General features: G+C 44.7%; 1 protein-coding gene across 1 annotated transcript in view; it reads left to right on the top strand.

The window, feature by feature from the left end:
- Positions 1 to 27,045, top strand: part of NUDCD1 (NudC domain containing 1) — a 161,140-nt gene that overhangs the window by 71,414 nt on the left and 62,681 nt on the right. The window contains exons 4-5 of the mRNA XM_032762465.2: positions 452 to 635; positions 23,474 to 23,659. Of these exons, the coding sequence (XP_032618356.1) occupies positions 452 to 635; positions 23,474 to 23,659 (370 nt within the window). The remainder of the gene's footprint in view (positions 1 to 451; positions 636 to 23,473; positions 23,660 to 27,045) is intronic.

Here is a 27,045-nt window from a genome sequence, read left to right as displayed (position 1 = left end):
TCCATTTAATAATAGGCATTTATCATACACAGTTTTTTACAGTTGTCTAGTAAAGGAACCCTTCAGAGTTTAATGGTAAACAGCTCGTTAACCAAAGAAGGTTATTTTAAAAATCTGATTTGTTTTCCAAAATTGATTTATTATCAAAATCATCAGATCATGTATCCACTATCTTACTGTGCTTACATAGCACCAAGCATAATGGGCCTTTTACCTGCTACTTTAATATACAAATTAATAATAAAAAGAATGTCAAAACTATCTGGGCAAAGGAGGCAGGATGAACAAACTGGAGGCGGAAGCCACTGGGTGATCTTTTTTGGCAGTGAAATCCTTGGGGTAGCTTCAGTCAACTTTCTCATTCCTTTTCTAGTGGATAGCAAAGTAGCTGCTATGGACTCCTCCCTTTCCCCTCCAACTTTTTTTTGTTTTTCTTCTTTCTGCTTTACAGATTATGTTTAATGAAGAACTTGGGAGTCCCTTTGTTATAGCCCACAGTGTTTCCTTTGTAAAGTCAGATGTGCATTCAGTAGCTGGGCTTCTGCTTCGAGTAGAAAAAGATGAACTGGATGCAAAAGGAAGTGGCTTCCATGTGTCCTTGGAATGGGTTACAATCACAGAAGTAGACAAAGAGGGTAAGTGTTTTATGTTTATATTCTTGGTAGATATTTTGAAAAACTGAAACCTCACTATTTTAAAAAATTATTGTATATAGAATATCAGGGTTGGAAGGGACCTCAGGGACCTCAAAGCAGGATCAATCCCCAGCTAAATCCACAAATTGCCCCCTGAAGGATTGAACTCACAATTCTGGGTTTAACAGGCCAATGCTCAAACCACCGAGCTATCCCTCTGATTAGTCATTTCACAATTCTAGTTATTTTAATTACGTTTTTCAAAACTTTAACTCAGTTTCTATCTTTTTTTTTTTTTTTTTTTTTCCAATTTGAGTTGGGAGTGGGGAATGTGAACCTATAATTTGCTAAATATCTCTGAGGCCAAGTAAAGGATAAACAATACAAATGCTCATATGATGTGGATGACTAGAAAAACAGGTTAGTGCAGTAGCATTTTACATGTGGAGATATACAATGCAAATTCCAGAGAGGTCCCAAATAAAAACGAGTTAGGTCTTCTCACCTTAGTCTCAGCAAACCTTTATTCCAATCTCCAAACCACTGAACAATTAGGTACTATTTTCAGCCTCTGGTTAAGAGGCTTGGAATTTGAATGGTAAAGGGATTTACACATTAGGATTAGAAAATGAATATAACGGGACATAGTATAAGAATACAAATCAATGATATATTGAGAGAATATTGAATGTTCTTTAGCCTTTTCTATAACTAAATCTTTCCTTGTTCTTTTTATTAATCTAACAGTGATTTAGTATACAGTGGTTAAACTGTGGAACTCACTGAGTTTAGTAAAATCCAGCAAAGTATATAAGTATAAATATATATGGCGAGATAGTTAGTTAGATGACTGAGTTAATATAAACATCCATAGTTGCATTAAATAGGATAACTTTTATAAGGCCTCTAAGACCCCATGTTTCAGAATATAAAACGACCAATAATTGATTGGGGAAAGGGGGAGAGTGCATTTTTGAAGTTTTACTAATTGAATTAATCCTGGCTTATAACTGAAGTTTAAGCAGCTAATTTACTTTTTTCTGTCACGTTGGTCCCCCCCCCGATCCCCTCCCCCTCTGTCTTAACATGTTAACTCTTCTTTCTCCTCTCTCTGCCACCACCCCCCTCCCCCTTTTCTCCCAGATCAACTTTCTAAGGGTCCATTGCAGCCTAAATAGCGTCTCAGTGCCTTCTGGTCCATAATAGACTTTAGACCTCTTAGATGCAGAAGATGTGAGTGAACAAGACTGTACTAGTTGATTCTGCTCAGCTCTGTTACCATATATATATTATCCTAGTTTTCAGGGAATTAGACTCCATTGAACATGCTTGTGAAGTCTCTAAATGTTTTAAGATTGGAGCAGACTCTTTTCTAGATGACTTGTCAGTTAAGAGTGAAATAAATGGCTCGAAGATGTAGTAATAATAATAATAATAATAATAATTAAAAAAAAGTCTGGGTATTGTTGAGGAGGGTTCTCCATCTCCTCCTTCCTTACACTATGCTTAAGCACTCTAAAGGATGAAGGCCCCATGCAGAAATTCAGTGGTTGCAGGAGAGGAGCTTTTTGAATTTGTAAAGAAGTATCTTAGATGATTCATGCCTCCAGTAAATCTCAGCTGGGCACTGTGGGAGGATTATTCCAGCCTAGATCTGCTTTAAATCCTGTTTGCATCATAGCAGTGGGAGGTTGGGATTTTAAAGGGAGTTGAGAATCTGCAATTTGGAGCATGAGATTAAGGAAATGACTGTTATGATCTCCCCTCCTCCTGGATGAGTATAACCTGCATTTGGAGTGTTGACTTTGTTGTTGCTTTTTATGCTGAAATTTCTTTTGGCTAGATAGGTCTACTTCTTCTTCGAGTGATTGCTCATATCCATTCCAGTAGATGTACGCGCCGCGCGTGCACGTTCGTCGGAAGACTTTTACCCTAGCAACTCCAGCAGGCCGGCAGGTCGCCCCCTAGAGTGGCGCTGCCATAGCGGGTAATATATACCTATACCTGCCGGCTGCCGCCCTGCTCCTCAGTTCCTTCTTACGCCGTGTCGGTCGTTGGAAACTGTGGAGCGCGGCATAGCTGTCCTCCACGTCCCTAGCTTTCTCTTCGTTCATTGTTACTCTAGTTTCTAGTTTAATTATAAGTTCACCTTAGTTTAGTATAGTTGTTAGTTTAATAGTTCTAGTGTATAATAGTTAGCGGGTTCGGGGCGTCTAGCCCTCTCCCGCGCCCGTGGCGCCGGCTCATGCCTGGTTTTCCCAGGGTTCAAACCGTGCTCGCGCCTGTAAGAAGCCGATGCCACCAGCGATCCCACGGACGCCTGCTTGAAGTGCCTGGGAATCGCATATTCTCCGAGAAGTGCGCATTTGCAAGGCCTTCAATGAGACCGAGGACCAGAAGGAGCGAGACCAGCGCCTCAACGCTTCCTGAATGGAAGCGGCGCTTAAATCCTTCGTCCTCGGCACCGAGTGCGCTTCGGCTCCGGCACCGGACCACTCCCGGCGCCGCACTGAAGACGCCACGGCACGACCCATGGCATCCCGACCTTCTCCGGCACCGTTCAGGGAAGAGACTGTCTACCTCCTCTACCCCAGCTAAAGCCTGCCTCGAAAAGAGCACCCGGCGCCGACGCCGGCCGGTTGGCCGTGCCAGGACCTTCCCGTCGACTCCGGGCCCAGCAGGTCCCGTCGAGTTCCGATCCCTCTCAGGCTCCCCGCCAAGATCTGGGGTTGAGCTGAAAATGTGGTCCCCGTTTCCCCGAGACCTTCTCCTCGGCCAGGGACCTCATCGCCTAACGGAGCCTGTTGCTGCCCCAACCCCCAGCGGCACCGCCGGTGCGGGTTCTGCAGTCTAAGGGCAAGCCCGATGCCGATGCAACAACCGTCCCCCCGGGGACTCTCCGGCTCAGCACCGGTCACGATCTCGGCACTAGATCTCGATCCTGAGGAGGTCTCGCTCGGCTGACCGCCGCAGTCCCGGCACCGGACATCCTCCACGACGGTACGGTCGTACTCGTGGCGCAGATCATCCTCGCGCTGGTCCCTCGATATCCCGGCACCGTTCTGGCTCCAGCCACCATTACCGGCACCGGGACTCGAGAAGTCGTTCCCTGTCATCGGCGATCCAGATCCCGTCGACCTCGCCGCGCACCGCGCTGGTGAGCAGGTCCCGGTCCACGGTATCGATCACGGGCACCGACTCTCTGGCACCGAGGAGGTCTTCGCCGCTGGAGTAGCGGGACCCGTACCACTCCGTTCGGCTTCCCCCGTGGCCCTCTGCCAGGGGTCAGTCTCTTCGCGCGGCAGCAGTGTGTACTTAGACGCGAAAGAGAAGACCGCTGCCCTCTTCTCCGAGACTCAGCAGGAGCATGGTCCTCAGCAGTGGGGCTTCTGGACCCCCTGGCGTATCACCAGCCCAGGGCCCCAGCAAATTCCTCCGCGTCCACGTCGTCTCTGAGTCACAGGCTCCGGAGCTACTTCTTCACACGCCCTCCTCCATCCCCTGCGGAAAGAGCGGTCGTCTCATCCTCCAGATCCTGAGCACCCGGCAAGAGTCAGACGCAGTGCTCCAGTCTGAGCCGCCACCAGACCCGTCCTGCCAGGTCTCTCTCGTCGTCCTCTCCCCACGATGAGGCGGTGGCGGGGACGACATCCATCCCCCAGTCCCCCCCACGGACCTCAGGGCGCACCAGGACCTCCTCAGAGCGCGTGGCGCAAAACATGAACATCCAGGCTGAGAGGTCTCCGAGATCGAGGACCCGGTCGTGAGCATCCTCTCTGGCGGATGCGCCCACTCGTGTCGCCTGCCCTTCATAAGGACCATCCAAGCCAATGCCACCACCATCTGGCAGTCACCGGCTTCCGTTCCCCCCTGCTTGGGGTGTCGAGCAATAAATACATGTCCCTTCGAAGGGCTATGAGTACTTTTATATGTCCACCGCCCCCGGTCGTTCCCCTCGTCGTTCAATCTGTGAATGAGAGGGAGCGCCCGGACAACAAGCTCCGGCCCCAAGTCTAAGAATGCGAGGCAATGGACCTGCTTGGCTGCAAGGTCTATTCCGCAGGCGCCCTGCAAGCTGCGGGTCTCCAACCAGCAAGCTCTGCTCAGTCGCTACACATACAACACCTGGGTGGCGGCTGATAATTTAAGGAGCTGCTCCCGCAGGACGCTCATCAGGAGTTCGCCCCGCTCTCCTTGAAACAAAGGGGAAAAAGGTCGCGCGCACTTCCTACAGGCGGCTTTGGACGCTGCTGCAGACTCAGCCGCCAGGACTCTGGCCTCCGAATCACTATGCGCCGCACTTGTGGCTTCAGGTCTCTGGCCTTCCTCCGAACTCCAATATACCATCCAGGATCTTCCGTTTGAGGGCCAGGGCTGTTTTCGGACAAGACTGACCCTCGGCTGCAAAGCCTCAAAGACAATAGGGTCATTTATGCCGCGCCCTGGGATGCATACGCCGGTCACCCAGCGTAGACCATTCAGGCCTCAACAGCAACACAGGCCTTACCCCAGCCCAGGCAAAGGCAAAGACTTTGCCAGGCGGCGAAACAGGAATGGCAGGCGCAGACAATCGGGTAACCAGGGGGACCAAACCAAGGTCCCTCCAAGCCCTTCTCCTGGCCCGAAGCCCTCGTTTTGAAGGTGCGCCCGAGGGCGCTGTACCAGTCCCTCCTGGATCCATCTCCTCCCTTCTCCACCTCTCGTTTCGTTCTTCCTCCCGGCGTGGGTACCAGCTTACTTCAGAACCGCTGGGTCCTCCGCAAGTTGCGGCTTTGGATACCGCCTACAGTTTGCTTCGTACCCACCCTCCTACCCCCTTCCTCGTCCCTCTTCAGGGACCCCTCTCACGAGCAGATCCTCCTCCAGGAGGTACGAACGCTCCTCGACAAAGGGCCATAGATGAGGTTCCAGAGAACGCGAGAAGGGCAGGGGGTTTTACTCCCGTTACTTTCTGATCCCCAGGGCCAAGGGAGGTCTCAGACCCATCCTCGACCTACGAAAAGAGCTCAACAAATACCTGGTCAAGTCGAAGTTCCGCATGGTGTCCTTGGGGACCATTATTCCATCCCTGGATCCTGGAGACGGTACGCCGCCTCCGACATCAGGACGCTTTATTTCCATATAGCCATCTCTTTCCGCCCATCGGAGGTTCCTTCGCTTCACGTTGTCGGAGGCCGGCATTATCCATCACGGTCCTCCCGTTCGGCCTCTCTCGACAGCCCGCGAGAGTTGTTTACCAAATGCATGGCCGTAGTCGTCGCCTTCCTTCGTCGCAGTCGCGTGCATGTGTTCCCCTACCTCGACGACTGGCTTATCCGGGACCCTCAGAGGAGCGAGTCCCTCGCGCACGTCCGCATGGTCAGCCCGCCTTTTCACGAGCCTAGGCCTAATGCTCAACGCCGAGAAGTCCACTCTAAACCCCTACTCAGAGGATAATAGAGTTTATCAGGCGCCGTTCTAGACTCTATCCATGGCCAGGGCCGTTCTTCCTTGTCGCGGTTCCAGGCTTTGACAGCCATCATCCACAGGCTGCAGGCAGCACCTCTAACCTCCATACGTACTTGCCTGACACTCTTGGGCCACATGGCGCCTGCACATTCGTCACGGCGCATGCTCGGCTCCGCCTACCCCCTCCAGTCCTGGCTCATCCCTCAGCTCCGGACCCGGCCAGGCGCCCGTTAGATACAGTAGTCACGATTCCTCAGGACGTCCTCCCACTCCCTCCAGTGGTGGCTGGATCGGTCCGTCGCCTGTGTGCAGGGCTTCCGTTCCATCCTGCCCCAGCCCTCGCTGTCCCTGACAACGGACGCCGGACTTGGGATGGAGAGCTCACCTAGGTGCCCTGCGGACCCAGGGCCACTGGTCTCCTCCCGAACTCGCCCACATATCAACGTGCGAGAATTGAGGGCGGTCCGCCTGCTTGTCAGCGTTCCAAATCAGCAGATCCAAGGTCCGCGTGTGTTTCGGTTTTCAACGACAACACAACGACGGTATACTATGGGTAAACAAGCAGGGCGGTACGAGGTCTGCTCTTCTTTGTCAGGAGGCCATGACGTTGTGGGACTTTTGCATAGCCCCTCTGTTCACCTAGTTGCTTCCTTTCTCCCGGGGTTCGGAAAATACGCTGGCGGATCGGCTCAGCCGGTCCTTTTGCTCCCACGAGTGGTCCCTTCGCCCAGACATCCGCCCTGGTGCTCTTCCAGAGGTGGGGGCATCCCCATATGGACCTCTTCGCATCCCGCAGGAACAGACAGTGCCCGATGTTCTGCTCTTTCCAAGGTCGCGAACCCGGCTCGGTTGCAGACACGTCCTTTCTGATTCCTGGGCAACGCACCTCTTCTATGCGTTCCCTCCATTTCCGTTGATTCACAAGGTCCTTCTGAAGGTGCGCAGGGACAGGGCCCCCTTGATTCTGATCGCTCCGCTGTGGCCCCGGCAGCATTGGTTCTCTCCTGCTGGACCTGTCGGTAGCGACCCCTGTTCCCTGCCTCTTCACCTGGACCTGATCACACAGGACCACGGCCGCTTCGTCACCCGGACCTTCCGTCTCTGCACCTGTCTCAGCCTGGCTCCTGCGTGGCTGCTACTAGGGTCCGAGTTGCATTGCTCTTCACCATGCGGCAGGTTCTTCTGGAAGTAGGAAGCCGTCTATGAGGATGACGTACTCAGCCAAGTGGAAATCCTTTACGTGCTGGTGCGCGGAGAGGTGCTCCACCCACCGTGTTTCCATCCCAATCGTCCTCCGATTACCTTTGGTCGCTCAAGCAGCAAGGCCTGGCAGTGTCCTCTCTCCGGGTTCACTTAGCGGCTATCTCCACCTTCCACCTGGGGAGCGATGGCCGCTCTGTCTTCTCACACCCCATGGTCGATTCATAAAGATCTGGAGCGTTTCTCCCCCAGGTCCACCACCCAGCCCCTCTTGGATCTGAACTGTGGTGTCCCGTTCTTAGTCCCCCCCCGTTTGAACCGCTGGCTACGTGTTCCCTTCTACTTGTCCTGGAAGACGGCATTCCTGGTGGCCATCTCTGCTAGGCGTGTGTCAGGCTGCGGCTCGTGAGAGCCCCGTATATCGGGTTGTTTCCATCGCGACAAGTACAACGAAGGCTGCCCCGCCTTTCTCCCAAAGTTGTCTCGGCCTTTCACGTCAACCAGGACTTTTCCTACCTGTATTCTCCCGAAACCTCATTCGTTTGCCGGGAGCAGCAGTTGCACTCCTTAGACGTGCGTAGGCGGCTCGCCTTTTATATAGAGACGGACCAAGCCAATTCCGCAAATCCCCCAGCTTTTTGTCGCCATAGTGCTGACGGTTAAGGTGCTGTCTCTCGCAGAGGATCTCCTCGTGGGTGACTCTGCACGGCTGTTACGACCTGCCGGTCTCCTGTCGACATGTGACCGCGCATCTACTAGGGCCCAAGCATCATCGATGGTGTTCCTTGCGCGAGTACCCACCAGGAAATCTGCGGGCAGCGACCTGGTCCTCCTGCACACCTTCGCTTCCATTATGCCCTGTCCAACAGTCCAGGATGATGCAGCCTTGGCTCTGCCGTGTTACACTGTAGCTCTCACTCCGACCCAGACCCCACCGCCTAGGTAAGGCTTGGGAATCACCTACTGGAATGGATATGAGCAATCACTCGAAGAAGAAAACACGGTTACTCACCTTTGTAACTGTTGTTCTTCGAGATGTGTTGCTCATATCCATTCCACACCCGCCCTCCTTCCCCACTGTCTGAGTAGCCGGCAAGAAGGAACTGAGGAGCGGGCGGGCTGGCAGGGGTATATATTACCCACTATGGCGGCGCCACTCTAGGGGGCGACCTGCCGGCCCGCTGGAGTTGCTAGGGTAAAAGTCTTCCAAAGAACATGCATGCGCGGCGCGTACACCTACTGGAATGGATATGAGCAACACATCTCGAAGAACAACGGTTACAAAGGTAAGTAACCGTGTTTTCAGGATTTAAGGCTTGTAAAGAAAGCCTGCTATTATTTTCAGCTGAATTTAGCTCTAGTGTTGTTTCTGTTTCAGTTGATTATACTTTTGGTTTTGTTTCCTCTTCCTTCTGCTATCTTTATTTCTAGTTTAACTTCAATTTTTGTTTCTAATTTTACAAAAATGCTTTGAGATCCTGTGATAAGTTGATACAGAAGTGTAAAGATTTATTCATTCTATATGTTCTTGTTAAATGACTTTTAAATTTCTTTGTATTGGCTGCTGTTTTTCTTTGTACTTTTTTGGGGTAAAGATCTGTCTTGCCCCCTCTCTTTCCTGCTTATTTTAAAGTACAGCTTTAAAGAATAAAGGGAGTAATGCATAATAGTATATATCCCCTGTATTCCCGTCTGTGTGACTAACTGAGCATAACTCTCTGTGCTCATCCTGGTTTACATTTAGTGAGAGTATAAGAAATCATCTACTCATAAAGAGATATTTTTTCACTATGCTGAAAATTCCTTCAGTGTTAGCAGGAAAGTGCAGTGTTACCATACCATGTTACCTGCCAGCATTGACATTTAAGATGGCATATCTGCTTTAAGGCAGTCTATGTAAGCAGAAGGAGCCAATTCTATTGTATTGAGCTTTAGAAGGTTTTGTACTATATTCTTTATTAAAGGTTGAGAGTCTTTAGTTTTCTCTATGGTCATTTTAAAGAATTAACGTGTAGACAGTCTGCATCTTGATGCAACAAGATATGTCCACACAACCCTCTCCTAATGCAAGGCCATGAACTAAGGGCATGGCTACACTTGCAGATTTAGAGCGCTTTGAGTTAAACCAGCCCTCATAGAGCGCTACAGGGAAAGCGCTGTAGTCTGTCCACATTAACAGCGCACTGGCATGGCCACCTTAGCAGCTCTTGCAATGGCCACAGAGAGCAGTGCATTGTGGTAGCTATCCCAGCATGCAAGTGGCTGCAACGTGCTTTTCAAATGGGGTGGGGTGGAAAGTGACAGGGAGTGTGTTTGTATGTATGTGAGGGGAGAGAGAGTGAGTTTTGGGGTGGCTGAGAGCATGTCAGCATGCTGTCTTGTAAGTTCAGACAGCAGCAGACCTACCCCTCACCCCCACCACCTCTCTCTCTCACACCATTCCACAGTAATGGTTGCTTTGTCTCGGAGCAGATAAGCATGCCAGCTGTCAAACAGAGCTTTCAAAGGGCATATCCAAAACAATGACAAGAGTGGCCACTTGACTTAATTATGGGATTATGAGACGTTTCCGGAGGCTGATCAGAGCGCAGTAATGCAACTCCTCGTTCACACTGATGCTGGGGCGCTCCAGCGGGGGCACATCAAACATTATTCTACTCGCTGAGGTGGAGTACCAGGAGCACTCTAGCCATGGAGTCAGAGCATGCTACATGTGGCCTGGTAGTGAGCTAGTGTGCCTGGGGCTCCTTTATTGTTCTGTAACTCACAAGTGTAGCCAAGACCTAAGTTGAAACGCAGATGGACTTCAGTGAAGTTACAGATTCACTGTGTGTGAAATTCACATCCTCTCACAAATGGCCAGAGTAACTGGCTTTGTGCAGGGATTAGGGGTGAATAAGCAGCAGAGAATCCTTTGGCACCTTATAGACTAACAGGCATTTTGGAGCGTGAGCTTTCGTGGGTGAATACCCACTTTGTCAGACGCAGGATGAAGTGGGTATTCACCCACAAAAGCTCACGCTCCAAAACGTCTGTTAGTCTATAAGGTGCCACAGGATTCTCTGCTGCTTTTACAGATCCAGACTAACACGGCTACCTCTCTGATAGGGGTGAATAGTCTACCATACAGCTTCTGGGGAGGTCGCCAACATTGTCTTTCCATGTGCCCCTGTTTAGTATGGGACTCCCCTAATGGTAGATCTGTAGCCTATCTACCCTTAGCCTCAGTACCCTTAACATCAAACTGTTTGGGGCTATCATGGAGCCCAGCTGTGGAGGGAACTTATGTGTCCACATTTCCTAAATTAGATTCTGCGTAGTGCACAGAATAAGTGATAAAGGGGGACTTGCTTGCTCTTCCACAAAGGGTGACTTCTGGATAGTACTTGTGCATATGATTTTTTTATTATTTATTTATTTATTTTTTGCATGGTGGTTAGCATCACATTACTAAATTTGTGCTGAGATGACCAAGAGTAGCATTAGTGTTAATAATTCTGCTTCATATTTTCCCTTCATCTGTTTCCCTTCTGTCGAATCTCTTCCTTTCCCTTCTGACACCTACTGTCCTCTGTCCTGGTATAATTCCCAAATTTGGACCTTAGCGTCCCAAAGATTGGGTATCAGCATGAAAGCCTCTAAGCTTAATTACCAGCTTAGATCTGATAGGCTGCCACCAACCAGGAATTTCAGTGCCTGGTACACTTGGGTCCCCCAAAACTTCCCTGTGGGACCCCAAGACTCAGATGCCCTGAGTCTCCTAACAAAGGGAAATAAACCATTCCCCCCACCTCTCTCCCACCCAGAATTTTGTGGGTGTTGTCTGTTTCTTGTTGCTCTCTCAGCTATGAGAGGATGTATTTCGAAGTCCTCTGCCTGTCTCCCTCTCCTCCACCAAAGAGACAAACCAAAGACAAGGAAACAGAAAAGATTCTATCTCTCTTCCCCCTTAGCTTCTTCCCACCCTGGCACACTAGGAGAGTTAAACACAGAGAGCATTTCTTCCCTCCCTCCTGTCTTTCCTTTCTCCACCAATTTCCTGGTGGGTCAACTAGAAAAAAAAAATCAACAGGTCTTAAAAAAGCTCAAACTTTAAAATAAAAAAGATTAAGAAAGAATAGAATAACAGTTCTCTCTGTATCTATAGATGGTAAGATACAGGGTTTTCAACTTATAGAAAATGAATAAACAATAGAAAAGGGATAAACAGCCTTATCCAAAACAGAATACCAATTTAAAGTACTTATAGCCAAATACACATAAAGACTCCACCAGCCAGATACACAGATGCAAATACAGCAAAACAATTTAAAAGACTATACTTTTGCTACCTTTGTACTTTACAACTGGGAAACCAGAAGATAGAGGACTTCGAAATACATCCTCTCATAGCTGAGAGAGCAACAAGAAACAGACAACACCCACAAACAAATTCCCTCCCTTAAGCTTTGAAAAATCCGGTTTCCTGATTGGTCCTCTTGTCAGGTGTTTGGTTCCCTTTGTTAACCCTTTACAGGTAAAAGAAACATTAACCCTTAGCTATCTGTTTATGACATCCTCAAACCCAATTTATTTTCTGTATCCTCCCCATGTCTATCTCCAATTAATCCATGCACTGAGGACATGAGAAGGAGGCGCTCTAGACCTTTTGAGTTCTAGCCCGTGCCCATTAAGTTCCTTAGCGACTTCATGTGAACTGCAGTATGTGAACAAGAATGTGGAGAATAGCTTCATCCTGTTAATCAGTGATTTTGGAGCTCAGCATTCTGTGCTGTGTGTGCTAGCTCTCCACTGAGTTGTCTCACTACCTTGTGGCCAGAGCTTTCAGGGGAGACCTCGGAATACAGCTGTTAATCTTATAAGAAGTATTCATACAGCTATGCAAAGAAACTTAAATTTAGGAGCATGGTTTAGAGCAGGGTGGGCAAACTTTTTGGCCTAAGGGCCACATCTGGGTATGGAAATTGTATGGCAGGCCAAGAATCCTCACGAAATTGGGGGTTGGGATGTGGGAGGGAGTGAGGTCTCTGGCTGGGCGTGTGGAGACTCAGGTGAGTTTGGGAGTGAGGGGTTTGGGACGCAGGAGGGTGTTCCGGGCTGGCACCGAGGAGTTTGGAGGGAGGGAGGGGGAGCCAGGGCTGGGGCAAGGGGGTTGGTGCGTGGCGAGGGAGGCTCGGGGTGCAGGCTCCAGGAGGCACTTACCTCAAGCATCTCTCAGAAGCAGTGGCATGTCCCCCTCTGGCTTCTGCATGGAAGTGCAGCGCCAGCGGTCAGTGGGAGCTGCAGAGCTGGCACTTAGGGCGGGGGCAGCATGCGGAGCCCCTTAGCTGGAGCCAGAGGGGAGACATGCCACTGCTTCCAGGAGCCACATGGAGCCATGGCACGAACGGAGCAGGGCAAGTCTCCGACCTCGTTCCCCGGCTGGAACTCAAGGACCAGATTAAAAGGTCTGACAGGTCGCCATAGTTTTCCCACCTCTGATCTTCACCCCAGTGTTCTATGCTGCCTTCATATGTGGATTTTCTTTTTCCATTAATAAGTTTGGTATATATAAAAAGAGCAAAATATTAGAGCTGAAGTCAGTTACGGAAATCCAAAATGATAATCTTACTCTAACTTTATGTACACCACTAGAAATATAGGGGAAAATAATTTTGCTTAGATAATACTTTATGGAATTAGAATAATTCATTTTACCAGGAAATAACATAGTTATAATACAATAATTTGTGCCTCTCTTCCTACCCTCAGTTAAAGTTTACAAAGCAGATAACCTTGTAGAAAAGGTTCTGCAAGAGGGCTGTAGATTAAAGGCAGTTGAAAATATATTTTTTTTGCTGAAAATGTTGGAGTTTCTTTAATTTTCTTCAAACTTCACCATAACATTTTCATGCATTTTTTATGAGTAACTTGGAAAAAAAAATCAGTTTCTAAAAACCAGATCTTTTTAGTTTGGTCTTGTCAGAAAACCAGAACATTGTCAAATGCATTTTTTCTGTATTTTTTTTTTTTTTTTTACAAAAAGAGATTTTCCACAATGTTGACCAGCTCTGCTGTAGATGATACATGGACTATATATCTCAAATAGGTTTTGCTTCTCTTTCAAAGAGCCATTTATATTATTTACTGTAATCTAGCTGAGTAACACAAAGTATAATTGTTAATTTTCTGTGTAACAAGGTTTTTATCAATGAAAAGACAAAACAGCAAGAAGTTTATGGAGGGGATGGTATGATGGGATAGCCTAATTTTGGCAATTAATTTGGCAATTGACCATTGATTATCAGCAGGTAAGTGTGCCCAATAGTCTGTAATGGGATGTTAGATGGGATGGGATCCGAGTTACTACAGAGAATTCTTTCCTGGGTGCTGGCTGGTGAGTCTTGCCCACATGCTCAGGGTTTAACTGATTGCCATATCTGGGGTCAGGAAGGAATTTTTCTCCAGGGCAGACTGGCAGAGGCCCTGGAGGTTCTTCGCCTTCCTCTGCAGCATTAGGCACGGGTCACTTGCTGGAGGAGTCTCTGCAGCTTTAGGTCTTCAAACCTCAATTTGAGGACTTCAGGAACTCAGACATAGGTTAGGGGTTTGTTATTGAAGTGGATGGGAGAGATTCTGTGGCCTGCATTGTGCAGGAGGTCAGACCTTTCGACTTTGAAGTTAGGCAAAGTACACTTCTTCAGTAACTTAGAACTTGTATAATGCCTTATGTCTTCAAAGTGCTTTACACACATTAATTTTAAGAAGCCGATACAAGAAATTTTAATGTTAGTCATAACATTATTTAACTGAAAAATGTTCAGTGTCACTAGCTGGTTGTATAATTTGAATAATTGAATGTTTACACACTTATGGTTGTAGCCTTTACTCAGTTCATTCCATCAATAGGCATTCTGCATGGGTATATGGCTCTTACTGTTTGCGCTGTACACCCTTATGAATCCAGTACCTGTCAAAATGCTCAGTACCATTGTCTGCTTCTGAGTTGTGGGAATCCATGGCTCAGCTGTTGTTCCTTCTCTTTTCTATAAAATGAAAAACCCAATGGCACCTTGGACTCTGAACTCCTGGGATATTAAATGAATGTCTCATTGATTTGGTGAATATTTCTGCGTGCCTTTTTGAATCTGAAGTTTACAAGAATGACAGATTGCCCTGCCACCTTAATGCACAGAGATTACATTTACGTGAAATCTTAGGGTTTTGATAAAGGGAAAGCTTGCACTGGAAAAGGAAATCTTGATAAGTTTCCTTTGGTGAATAAATTTGAGTGATAAAGCAGCTGAAATTGAGACTGAGAGAGATAATTTGCAACTCACTGAAGAATATATCTTGGGATATTTGTTTCATTGCTGTATAACTTGATGCTGTTGATTGAAGATCCTGTTTACAGGAAACCCTTCCCATCCTTGAACATTAATGATAAACAGGCAACCTTTTCTAACTACAATCAATACAAAAATAACTATGAAGTTTCAGAAAGCAAACTTAAATTGTAAAGAATTAACAGTATTTCTCTCTTTAAAAAAATATTAGAATTCAAAGTGATGGATGAGCCTGACTTGTAGATTAAAATAAATAAATACATCCATGTGAAGTTGAATTGAGGCAATACAAAAGCCTTAAATAATTTTTTGATAGATGGGGGATCATGATACTTCATTTTTTATTGACACCTTTGAAGAAAATTCTGTATCACAGAAATATATGGATGAAAATATGAAAACTTTCAAGAGCGAAAGCTGGGAAGTCCTCCTTCGGAGATGGTTTTGGTCGAACAATGTCATGCTCACTTGAAAACTGTGTGCAGACCATCTGCAGTAGAAAACTTCATTTAGTTGCGAGGTATGCCCTTCAGGACAGACATACTGCCCTTGTGCACACTGCTCAGATGATGCATGTTCTTTGTCCAACCCTTTTCTTTTGATCTGGATGTTTCCACCTGCTGGTCGTCTCTCTTGGCCCCTTTTTCATTCGACCTGAATTCCACTAGTTGGAATGTTTTACTTTTAGATGTGTGATCTAATGTTCTAAGATTCTGGGAAAACTAGAAATTTGTGGTCAGTGTGCTATATCCTCAAGCTACTCCCTGGCTGGCCTGTGATCCACAGGTATCTCTAGTTCCCCTGACATCCTGGGTAAGAACAATTGAGACCAATAACTGATCCACCTTGTCCTAGTGGGAAACAGGTTGCTAGCTGCTCCTGGCAGAGGTGGATTAAGCTTTTGTGGGGTTCTGGGCCAGAACAAGTGGGAGCCCCTCCCCACCCCTTCTGCATGCAGTTGTCCCTCCTCTCTCCACCCCCCGCCCTCCTTCCGGGGAGAGGGGTTGGGGTGCAGGGGCTTCCCCCGCTCCCCAGCAGGAGCTCCGGGCAGGTGGAGCAGGTCAGGGCACGGGAAAGCCCTGTTCCAGGGTCCCTGGACATGGTCCCTGTTGGCCCAGTAACTAATCCGCCACTGGCTCCTGGCTGAGTTCAGATGCACCTGTACAGGGGTTATAAATTCTGTGCTGCTCTACTGGATCTGTTAAGTATGCACTTCTTTGAGTGCTGTTGTTGCACTCAAAAATTGTACATGCTTCATAGAGGTTAGGAAATACAGGTAGATGTTAGTTAACTTGGCCATATTACATACATTTTCCTTGTGCAACATTGTCACACTTATGTTTGTCTTACATTTTTGAATTTCCTGAATGTGTATTGCACTAGCTTAGCATTGGTCCATCTTTAACATTGCATTAAGAATAATTTTAATATATTGTAATTATAAAGTTCAATGATGAAAAAGGTGTGATTAATCATTTGAAACTAAATTACAACCTTCAGCATGTAGCTAAATTTAATAAGAAAAATTATAATCTTTCAACCAAATTTTTTATAGTAAGCAATTAAATTCTCTAAACCTAGAACAAATATTATAGTACTGTCCTTTTTAGAGGGAAGTATAAAACTTGATGAATGGCAAAACTTTGTTTAAGGTTTTCTATCAGGAATAACTGCTATTTAATCACATTTTTGACCGTATATATTTTTTTCCCTTAAATATAGTAGGAAACTTTTTTTTTTTCTTATTAATTATACTGCTCATATCTGGGGTTGTCCACATTTGAAAATGTATTCATATCACTACTTTGATAGACTGGATGAAATTAAGATATAAATCTAGATCTCACACACATTGAAGTGTCTAGACATAGTTACTGTTTGGTGTGTACATTTTTTCTTGTTTGAAAATAACTTCTGTATTTGTTACCTGTTACAGGGAAAGGTGTGTTTCTATCCTTTCGTTAAGGCATGTTGATTCGTAATCACTAAATCTGTATAAATCAAAGGATCTGAAGCCTACTAGAAACCAAAACAAAAAGTGAGAAAATGTCAAGTTTAAAGTGTGAACCCTCTGTGCTTTTACTAGTTTCCAGGTATCTAATGCATCTGGTATCTGAATCAAAATATATCTCTAGTGCTTCTCTGTGTATCAGATGTGTCTCAGTAGAGAGAGAGAGAATTTGTCAGAGCTCTGACTGCCTTATGTGCAAATGAACTGTGTGCGCGTGTGTGGGTTTTTTTGTTTTTTGCGTTTGTTTTTAGCACTACCAAATATCACTCGTTTATGGTCCAATTGCTTGATAGTTTTTTTTATATTTTATTAAAACTTTGAAACATCTTTTGGTAACAAGATGACAGCATGTTTAAGTAGTACACCACAATACATTCTTCATAATCTATATAATAAAATTCCAGGGTTGTCACTCAGAAGCCTAGAATGTACTTTGAGTCAATGTGATGTGATGGAAGCATGATTGAGAGCTTTTTTGTTTTTGTTCAGATTATCACCTAGTTGAATCATCACGGCATTTTAAAGTCTAATACTATACAATTTTTAAAATCTCAGCCATTTTGGCTTTATGAATTACACCCATGTAGTGTACAGCTACAGTTAGGCATGTTCCTAGGCCATGCCAAGAGTTTTAACCATTGTGATGTCCAAGTTAACTCAGTCAGTCCCCACTCTTACTCTACTGCAGTGGTTCTCAAACTGTGGGTCGAAACCCCTAAGTGGATCACAACCCCATTTTAGTAGGGTTGCCAGGGCTGGCGTTAGACTTGCTGGGACCCAGGGCCAAAGTCCGAGCCCCACTGCCCCGCTTAGTGGCAGGCTCCGGTCACAGGTCACCTGCCTGGGGCTGAAGCCCTTGGGCTTTGGTCCACTTCTGCAGACTTTGGCTTTACCCCCTCCCGCACCCCGGCCAGAGTGGCAGGGCTCGGGCAGGCTGAGGCTTCAGTGTCCCCTCTCCTGGGGTCATGTAGTAATTTTTGTTGTCAGAAGGGGGTCGCAATGCAATGAAGTTTGAGAACCTTTGCTCTACAGCTAACTTTATTGCACCAATTTCATGGGCTGTATGAGGGAGACTGCACTGATGGTAGTTATTTGCCTTAACTGCCATACTCCGCACCCAACTATCACTCACATCAATCAACACAAATCTCCTGGCACAATCTACTCCAGACACAGATCAACACGCCCAGCATAGACAGTAACCTCAAACAGCACTCTGAAGCCTAGATTATCTGAGTCTTTGTCTACCCTTGGAACACTGGAGCCGCCGTGCAGCTGTAGGGCTTCAGTGTAGACACTACCTATGCCAATAGGAGAGGTTCTTTTGTCAGCGAAGGTAATCCACTTCCCCAAGAGGTACTAGTTAGGTCAATGGAAGAATTCTTCCGTCAACCTAGTGCTGTCTACATGGGGGGCTAGGTCAACTTAGTTACACCACTCGGGGTATGGATTTTTCACACCACTTAGTAATATAGTTGGGTTGTCTAGTTTTTTAGTGTAGACCCAGCCTATGTCCATGTGACCTGATAAAAACAGCTGTAAACATGGTTGAGAACTCCTTTTGTTTAGAATATCACCGGGTTCAATCATCACTGGGATTCATGGTCTGTTACAGTCCGGTTATTAAGTTCTCAGTCATTTTGGGGGTTTTTTACATATGGCTTTACAGATTAAACCTGTGTGACAGCATAGGCTTTCAGCTACTAGTTTAAAATTAATTACACTAGAACATCTTGGGGAATGGAAGTTGTTCATGATGTCTGAAATGTTCGTAACTCTGAACAAAACGTTATGGTTGTTCTTTCAAAACTTTACAACTGAATGTGGGACTTCATATAGTTTTGAAACTTTTCTATGCAGAAGAAAAATGTTGATTTTAATCTTCTTAATTTTAAATGAAACAAGCACAGAAACAGTTTTCTTACCTTGTCAAATATTTCTAATCTTTTCATTTTTTAGTAGTTTACATTTAACACAGTACTGTACTATAATTACCCCCACATTTTGGGCGGGGGGGTGGGCCCCTGCTGCTATCTAATTGCATACTTCTGGTTCCTAATGAGTTTGTAACTCTACTGTTTCTAACTATGAGGGTGTGGGAGGAAGCATCATTGCTAAGATCATGTATGCTAGACTTCTATCCAGATGGGTACACATAGCCAAAAAGTACATGTGTCATTACTGGGGCAGAATTCACACATGCAACAGAAATCAGAGATGCTTTGTGCAGTCATATAATGGGTTTGCATGGTCCAGTGAATTAGGGGCAATAAAATAATTTGTGTATATATATGTACAGTAATATGAGTGAATAGGGAATGAAATAGTATTTGTAACTGTACCACAGTAATTCCATGGGTATAGGCCAGATCTGGAAGGCATTTTTTCTGAATTTGTATTATGCATTTTGTATACTCAAGTCATGTACCTCATCACACAGTTTGACTGTCATAGTATGTGTGAAAGTTTTCATGCTAGTCTATAAAAATTGGCATATATTTAAACACACTGCTTAATTGTGGGATTGAAACTTTGACATTTGAGGGTTTTTTATGCATGTTGTTTAATCTCAAAGCACAGTTTATGGATTACTGTGATGAAGTTCCTCCAAAGTAAATGTAATAAACCATGATGGTGACATCTCGTGTGCATGTCAAACACTTTATTTGTAAGCAAGCGTGTAACAGAAGCTCACAATGTTAAAAAGCTGATAGGCAGACTAGCTGCCAGAAAAACTTACAACTCAACTAACAGTGCAAAACCCACAGAACAGTGGATTGGTGGAAATACAGTGCACAGTGGTGCAAAACACTTAGACACTGGGATTGAACGGAGTTTCTGTTCTCTTTGGCCCTTCTAATGCATTTTATGTGCACAGGCTGCTACTGGACTAGAGTAAAGTGGAGGACTGTAGAGAGTATATTTGGCAATTCTAACTACAGTTAATTCCTTGTGACATAAACCACCCAAGCCCAGTGTTGTCCGAAGGGTGCAAGGCATGCAGGACATGGTAGCATGGGGCTACCATAGGAAGAGGTACAGCTGGAGCCTGCAGTCTTATTGCCATGAGCATCATCTCACACAGTTCTTTCTGTGTGCTCTTTCTTCTTCCCTCAACTTGCATTCCTGCTCCAAAATCTGCACGGTCAATCTCTTCATGCCATTCAGCCTCTCTCTCTTCCCACCTTGCCACCCGCACCACCTATGCCTTGTATTTTTGTCTCTGCGGTATTCCAGCTGCTGGTTGGCCTTTTGAAGGATTTCACCCATTACTTTGTCTCGGGCTTGCTCCCTCTGTGCCCATGCAGCACAGCTCACACCCCAAGGCTCCTGGTTGATGATGCAGGTCTTGCCCAAATGCTCGGTGTCTAACTGATTGCCATAATTGTGGTCAGGAAAGAATTTTTCTCTGGGTCAGCTTGGCAAAGACTCTGGGGGGAACAGGGGGTGTTCACCTTCCTCTGCAGCATGGGATACAGGCCACTTGCATGTTTAAATTAGTGTAAATGGTGGATTTTCTGTAACTTGAAGTCTTTAAATCGTGATTTGAGGATTTCAGTAACTCAGCCAGAGTTGGGTGGATGAGGTTCTGTGACCTGCAATGTGCAGGGCGTCAGACTAGATCAACGGTTCTCAAACTGAGTTGGGACCCCAAAGTGGGTTGCGACCCCATTTTAATGGGGTTGCCAAGGCTGTCTTAGACTTGTTGGGGCCAGGGGCCAAAGTCCGAGCCCCGCTGTCTGGGGCTGAAAGCCTGAAGGCTTCAACCTTGGGCAGTGAACCTGAGATTACAGGTCTCCTGCCTAGGGCTTAAACCCTTGGACTTTGGCTTCCACCCACCATACTCCTCCCCAGGCAGCGGGGCTTTGGCCCCCCACCCAAGGTGGCAGGGATTGGGCAGGCTAAGGTTTTGGTCCTCCCTCCTGGGGTCATGTAGTAATTTTTGTTATCACAAAGGGGTCGTGGTGCAATGAAGTTTGAGAACCCCTGGACTAGATGTTCATGATGTTCCTTTCTGACCTTGAAGTCCATGAGGTGAAATGGCCTGCTGAAGCAAATGAAAACATGTTATGAGGAGGAAAAAAAACTGCATCGCATTTGCTGCATATGGCGGGGTTCTGGCAACCTCAGGTGAAAAGATTCTATTTTTTTATCATTGGATTTTAGGTTTTTCATATGCAAAAAATTGTCTCAGACAGTCCTGTGAGCTCTGCCTAGCTCAGCCTCAAGACTTCAAACATCATGATAAGATGCACTTAACAAATTCAATGTAAATCATTTATAAATTCCCACCATTTCCCACCATTGTGTGCGGTGGGTGCCACTCTCTGTGCTTTACTGCCTGTGATTTTACTGTCCTTTTACGCAGGGCAACCGTGGGAGAATGTTATAGTTCTGGAGATCCCTGTCTGGCAGTATAACTTTTTATCTGATGGTGGCTCGTCTTCTCTGGTAGTTCCTCTGACTTGGGGGGATTAAAAGGGTGCATTGTCATACACTGTTATGGGCTCAATGCTTGCTGAAGCCCCAGAAGCTGCTCAAATGCGCATAGAAGAAGCAGTTAAAAAGCAAGTTCCAAGAGATGCTTTTACTATCCCTAAACTTACAGTAGTTGGTTTTAAGCCATAAGACTCGATCTCTGTACTGGTAGGTGGTCCAGAGGATATCTCAAGCTTTTTTTGAGATTTGTTTGTACACATGATCATTTCTGGCATTCTTACTGAAGTAAATGTCTGGCTCACCTTCCATTAAAGATTGATCAGAATTCATCTGTGTTCCTGTGACCTGGCTAGCAGTGCACTTGTAGGACTTCTTCCTATCAGCGATCATAGCTAATGTAGGAGACTGCTAAATGTGTTTCCAGGTGAGTGGTAAGAGTGGAAAGGCAGAGTTAAATGCCAAGCAGCTGTATATGAACTGTATTTGAGCTAAGCAGGGATGCTTCCACTTCCTAGGAATTGAATTTAAGGGCTGAGATACACAGGCCAGGTTGATTGTAGGATAGCATTGGCCAACTCTCTAGTCATGAATTTGGGGACCTAGCCTTCAGCTGCATCCATACTGCACAATGGCAGTGCTTGGATCCAAGTCCCAGCAGGACTAAGGCACCCACATTTCCCCTCCCTCCCCGAGGGTTTGCTAACCTGAGTCAGAAAGATTTGAGTGTAGACAATGGGGGCATTTGGGCTCAAACCTGAATCCAGGTTTACAATGCAATATAGACATACCTATACTAACTGTTAGTGAATTGTGCCACTTGTTGTATGGTGGTGTTTTCCTTTAATAGTATCTTAATTTTCCTTGGACATCAGAACGACCGTAGTGGGTCAGACCAAAGGTTCATTATAGTCAAGTAACGACCACACCTGAACTTACCTAGCTTGTCTGTCATGTATTCTAATACAATTTTCATATGTATAAAGGTCTGTCTAGCCTTTATATTGAAATGCTGCCTTGACATACAAAATTTGGCAGATCTGAAATATTTGCCCATATTGGTGTATTTGCTGGTCTTAAAAACAGACAACACCACTACATTTTGAGGAATAATCATGTGTCCTTCTATAACACATCTCTACTTCCAGTGACTTCTGAGTTAGTCAGGTAATAGCCTACTTACAAGTACAATAGTTTCATATGAAAGGAAATAGAAGTTAAATATGGAGTATTGAAAACAACTAGAAATAAATGATCAAGAATAAATTTATGATCTGAAGAGAATTTGAACAAGGTCTAAAATATTTAGCTAGCTTCTCTGACATCAGTGTTTGTTCAAAAGTGATTAGTTACTATTGAGCTGAGTGAATTTAGGTGTTGAGGCAGGGGGGAAATGCTGATACCAATGTCAGCATGTTATGCTTCTGTTTATCTCAGTGTATATTGTTGGAAGCACAGCATGGGATGGATTGATAGCTGTACATTTTGTACAAATGCTGGACAAGATGAGCATTTTGCACTAAGAAGGGCCAGTTAGGATTAACCAGGATTTGTGTGGAACCTGTAAAAAGCATCATCAGTTAAATACAGGCCATGCATATATAACTTTCTGCAAATTATTATTGAAAATGGTATTCTGCTCTGTATTTCTTCGGAAGACAACTGAATTGATGACCAAACACCATTAAAAATTAAAATTTCCTTAAATTTGACAAAAGCAAGAAAGCAGAAGCCTATTTCTAAAAGCTGAAAAACAGAACTTTCCAATAGCAAGGCTGAATTCCATGTAGTAGTGGAGAAAACAAGAATTATGCTGCGTTATTAAGAATGAGTAGGCAGTGGGCATGCTGTGATGGCTGCTCATTATAGCAAATTAGATTCACTGTTGCTTGTTCTCTCTCATTCCGTTGTTCCTCCCCATCTTTGGTTCGTCATATGTTAAGATTGTAAATTGCAGGGGCAGGGACTGTTGTTTGTTGTTGTTGTAGTTGTAGTAGTATAGTGCCTAGCACACTTGGGCTCTAATCCCTGCTTTGAACTCTAGGTGATACAAAAGAACAAATGATTAATAATTACCATACTGGAAGAAACTAATGGCCTATCTAGTCCTTTAATTATCATGTCTCCAATAGTGGCTAATGTGGGAGGCTAGAAAAATAGGTGGGAAAACCTACAGTGTGCGTGATTACAGGGCTTTAATTTCAATCCTGATTAATTTCAGTCTCCTGTGGCTGTTGGTTTGTGTAGCAGATCTCTGGTATCAAGAACAGAGATGAACTGCTGTTTCAAGGCTGCAATATTATGAATTGACTGATGTGGCTGTAATATTATTTTTAGGTGCAATCCATTTGTCACATTTGTAATAGAATTTTTTCGTCCTAGAAAATATTACTTTTCTGGTTTTTTTACTTTTACAGATAATCAAAGATATGAAATCTTCAAGCGCAGAATTCTCCAAGGGAAGTCAGTCCCTCATTATGCAGCTATAGAGCCAGATGGGGATGGTCTAATGATTGTCTCCTACAAACCATTCAGATTTATGCAGGATGAGGAGAATCAGCTTGAAAAAAAGGAAGATGGGAAAATAGCAGATAAAAAGAGAGGTAATATTTGTTCTGGTCCTGTTTTCCTAGACTTCTGTAACGAAACCATCCTTTATTGTAACAAAATAATAACGCTAGATGATTTAATGAATTTCCATATATCATCACTACTATATTTGTTTTCATTGTTTTTAAATTTCATTATAAATGTTTACTTCCTGGACAAAGAGATTTAGATATTTGTATTATTTTATGTATGTAATTTCTCTTTGTATATAGTGTTTGCCTTTCTTAATTGTAGAAGATGCCTTGCGCCTAGATATGTGAGAAGAGTTTTGGTCTGCAGAATATGCACAAAGTTCATGCTTTCATTGCCGTTGCATGAAAAATCAGTATTACACATGTAGAAATAGAGATAGTAATTGAGCTGCAAGTATCTGTGGAGAGAGGACATCCATTGAATTCTAACTTCATCATGCGCTAATAAGTGATGTGAAGGGCAACCTCTAGCTCAGCAGGAAGACAAAATCCTCCAAATGTTTTCATCATCAACATGCTGAGTGATTGTACCAGTTAGCACAGGAGTCTTCTCCTTGACTTTTTAGGGTTTGGATCAGGCCCAGGATCCTTAGATTGGCTCTTGTTTTTCTAATCTGTTTGCTAGTTATTGCCTCCATCCTAAATAAACTCTATTTCATTTTCAAATCCTCTCTTTAAAAAAAAAAAAAGTCTCTCTACAGGTAGTCATATTGGTTTGTCTATTGGGTGTATCCTAATCAGGATCATTGGTGGGCTATTTTATGGGAAACACTGTTTGTGGATTATTTTCACATGAAGTCATTTGCTGTGGTTCACTGATGTGTATTTCAAACCTTCCACAAAGCTGTAGCTAAAAGAAGCCAGAAATATGCACAGGCTAATTCTATTAGAAAGGGGTGTGGTTTTTTGTTTTTGTAGCATCGTAGGCCTGGAAGAGACTTCAGTCAGTCATCTAGACCAGCCCTCTGCACTCATGGCTAGACTAAGTATTATCTATACTGATGTTTGTCTAACCTGCTCTTAAAAATATCTAAATGATGGAGATTCCACAACCTCCCTAGGCAATGTATTCCAGTGGTTAACTACCCTGACAGTTAGGAAGTTTTTCTAATGTCCAACTTAAACCACCCTTGCTGCAGTTTAAGCCCGTTGCTTCTTGGCCTATCCTCTGAGGTTAAGGAGAACAATTTTTCTCCTTCCTCCTTATAACAAGCTTTTATATACTTGATATCAGATTCCTCCCCTGCACCCTGCCATTTCCTCATCTCGTCAGACCTATAGCAAACTCAGTTTTTTTAATATTCCCGCCTAGGTCATGTTTTCTAGATGGTTAATCATTTTTGTTGCTCTTCTCTGGACTTCCTCAAATTTGTCCACAGCTTTCCTGAAATGTGGCACCTAGAACTAGACACAGTACGCCAGTTGAGGCCTAATCAGTGTGGAGTAGATCGGAAAAATTACTTCTCGTGTCTTGCTTAAAACGGTCCTGCTAATACATCTCAAATGATGATTGCTTTTTTTGCTGCAGTGTTACACTGTTGACTCATATTTTGCTTGTGATGCACTATGACCCCCCAGATTCCTTTCCACAGTACTCCATCCTAGACAGTCATTTCCCATTTTGTATGTGTGCATCTGATTGATCCTTCCTCATTGGAGTACTTTGCATTTATCCTTATTGAATTTCATCCTATTTACTTCAGACCATTTCTTCAGTTTGTCCAGATCTTTTTGAATTTTAATCCTATTCTCCAAAGTATTTGCAATCCCTCCCAGCTTGGTATCATCTGTAAACTTTTATAAGTGTATTCTCTATGCCATTATCTAAATCACTGATGACGATATTGAAGAGAACTGGACCCAAAACTGATCCCTGTGGGACACCACTTGATGTGCCCTTTCAGCTTGACTATGAATCACTGATGATTATTCTCTGGGAATGGTTTTATAATGAGTTATTCACTGCCCTAGTAGCTCCATCTAGGTTTTTTCCCTATTTTATTTATAAGGAGGTCATGCAAGACAGTATCAAAAGCCTTTCTGAAGTCAAGATATACCACATCTACTGCTTCCCCCCATCCACAAAGCTTGTTACTCTATCTAAGAAAGCTATCAGTTTGGTTTGACGTGATTTGTTCTTGACAAATCCATGCTGACTGAAAGGTCACAAATAACCACCTAAAGGTTATTTAAATGGGTGTTGAACTGTATTAGCCTTTGCTATACAATAGCTTGCCTGGACCCTCTGCGCAGATTGGAGTCCATTCCACCAGAGTTCAAGAAGCCTCTTCCACTTCCCTAATGGACTTTCCAGTCTTCCAGATTTGTAAAGCAGCTACTTGGAATTCAGTTCACACACTCACTCATCACTACTCCTTGGTGGAGGGTTCCAGATCTGATGCCTACTTTGGCGGAGCTGTCTTAGTCATAGGCTCACTAGACTCTGAGCACCCACTTCGAGGACATGAGATCTCTTCTTATGAGTCATCTAAAATGGAATCCATATGGACAACCACTCCAAAAACAGAACTGTTGTTTACAGTACAGTAACTGGTTTTTGTGATTTGTTGTCATAGAATCATAGAAATGTAGGGATATAAGGGACCTGAAGAAGTCGAGTCCAACCCCTGGTGCTGAGGCAGATCATGTAAAAAGACCATCCCTGACAGGTGTTTGTTAAATCTCTTCTTAAAAACTGCCAGTATTGGGGATTCCACAACCTCCTTTGGAAGACTATTTCCAGATCTTAACTACTCCTGTAGTTAGATTTTTCCTAATACGGTATCTAAATGGACCACATGTATTTCCACAACTGTCCTCCTTCCTGACTGGATTCTGCAGTTAGGAGACTGAAGGCTAGTTACAGCTGTCCTGCCCGTTATTCCCTTGGTTACAGTATGCCAGAGGGCATACTGGGTATAGACATGGCCCCAGTGAACACTACTATTTTAAAAGATTCAGACCTCACACACATGGGTCACATGTATCAGAAGTGGAATATATGTGGACAATACATCTCAAAGAACCACTGTTACTGTGATTTCATGAATATAACTCAAAAGATGCTGAACCTAGATAATGGGATTAATGCTTACTGATACATAGTGCCTTTGCTTACTTTGATTTGTATATTGATTTCATAAAGTTATGACTATTTAAAAATACCATTTGAAACATGTTAAATTTACAAGTCCATATTTATATTGTTCAGCTGAATGTACACCTGCATATTTAAATGTACACATGAGTGTAAGCAACTCTCCATAACTGAGACATAAGTGGACTTTGGTCAAATACCTACTGTTAGCCAGAAAACTCTGTTCCTCTCTATTTTTTGAAGTGATTAGAATATCCTCCATATGAAGTTTTCAGAGTAGAAAGTGAATACACACACTTTACCAACCCCC

This window comes from Chelonoidis abingdonii, chromosome 2, assembly GCF_003597395.2.
Source record: "Chelonoidis abingdonii isolate Lonesome George chromosome 2, CheloAbing_2.0, whole genome shotgun sequence".
Classification (NCBI taxonomy): Eukaryota; Metazoa; Chordata; order Testudines; family Testudinidae; genus Chelonoidis; species Chelonoidis abingdonii.
This window is presented reverse-complemented; position numbering and strand designations above follow the sequence as displayed.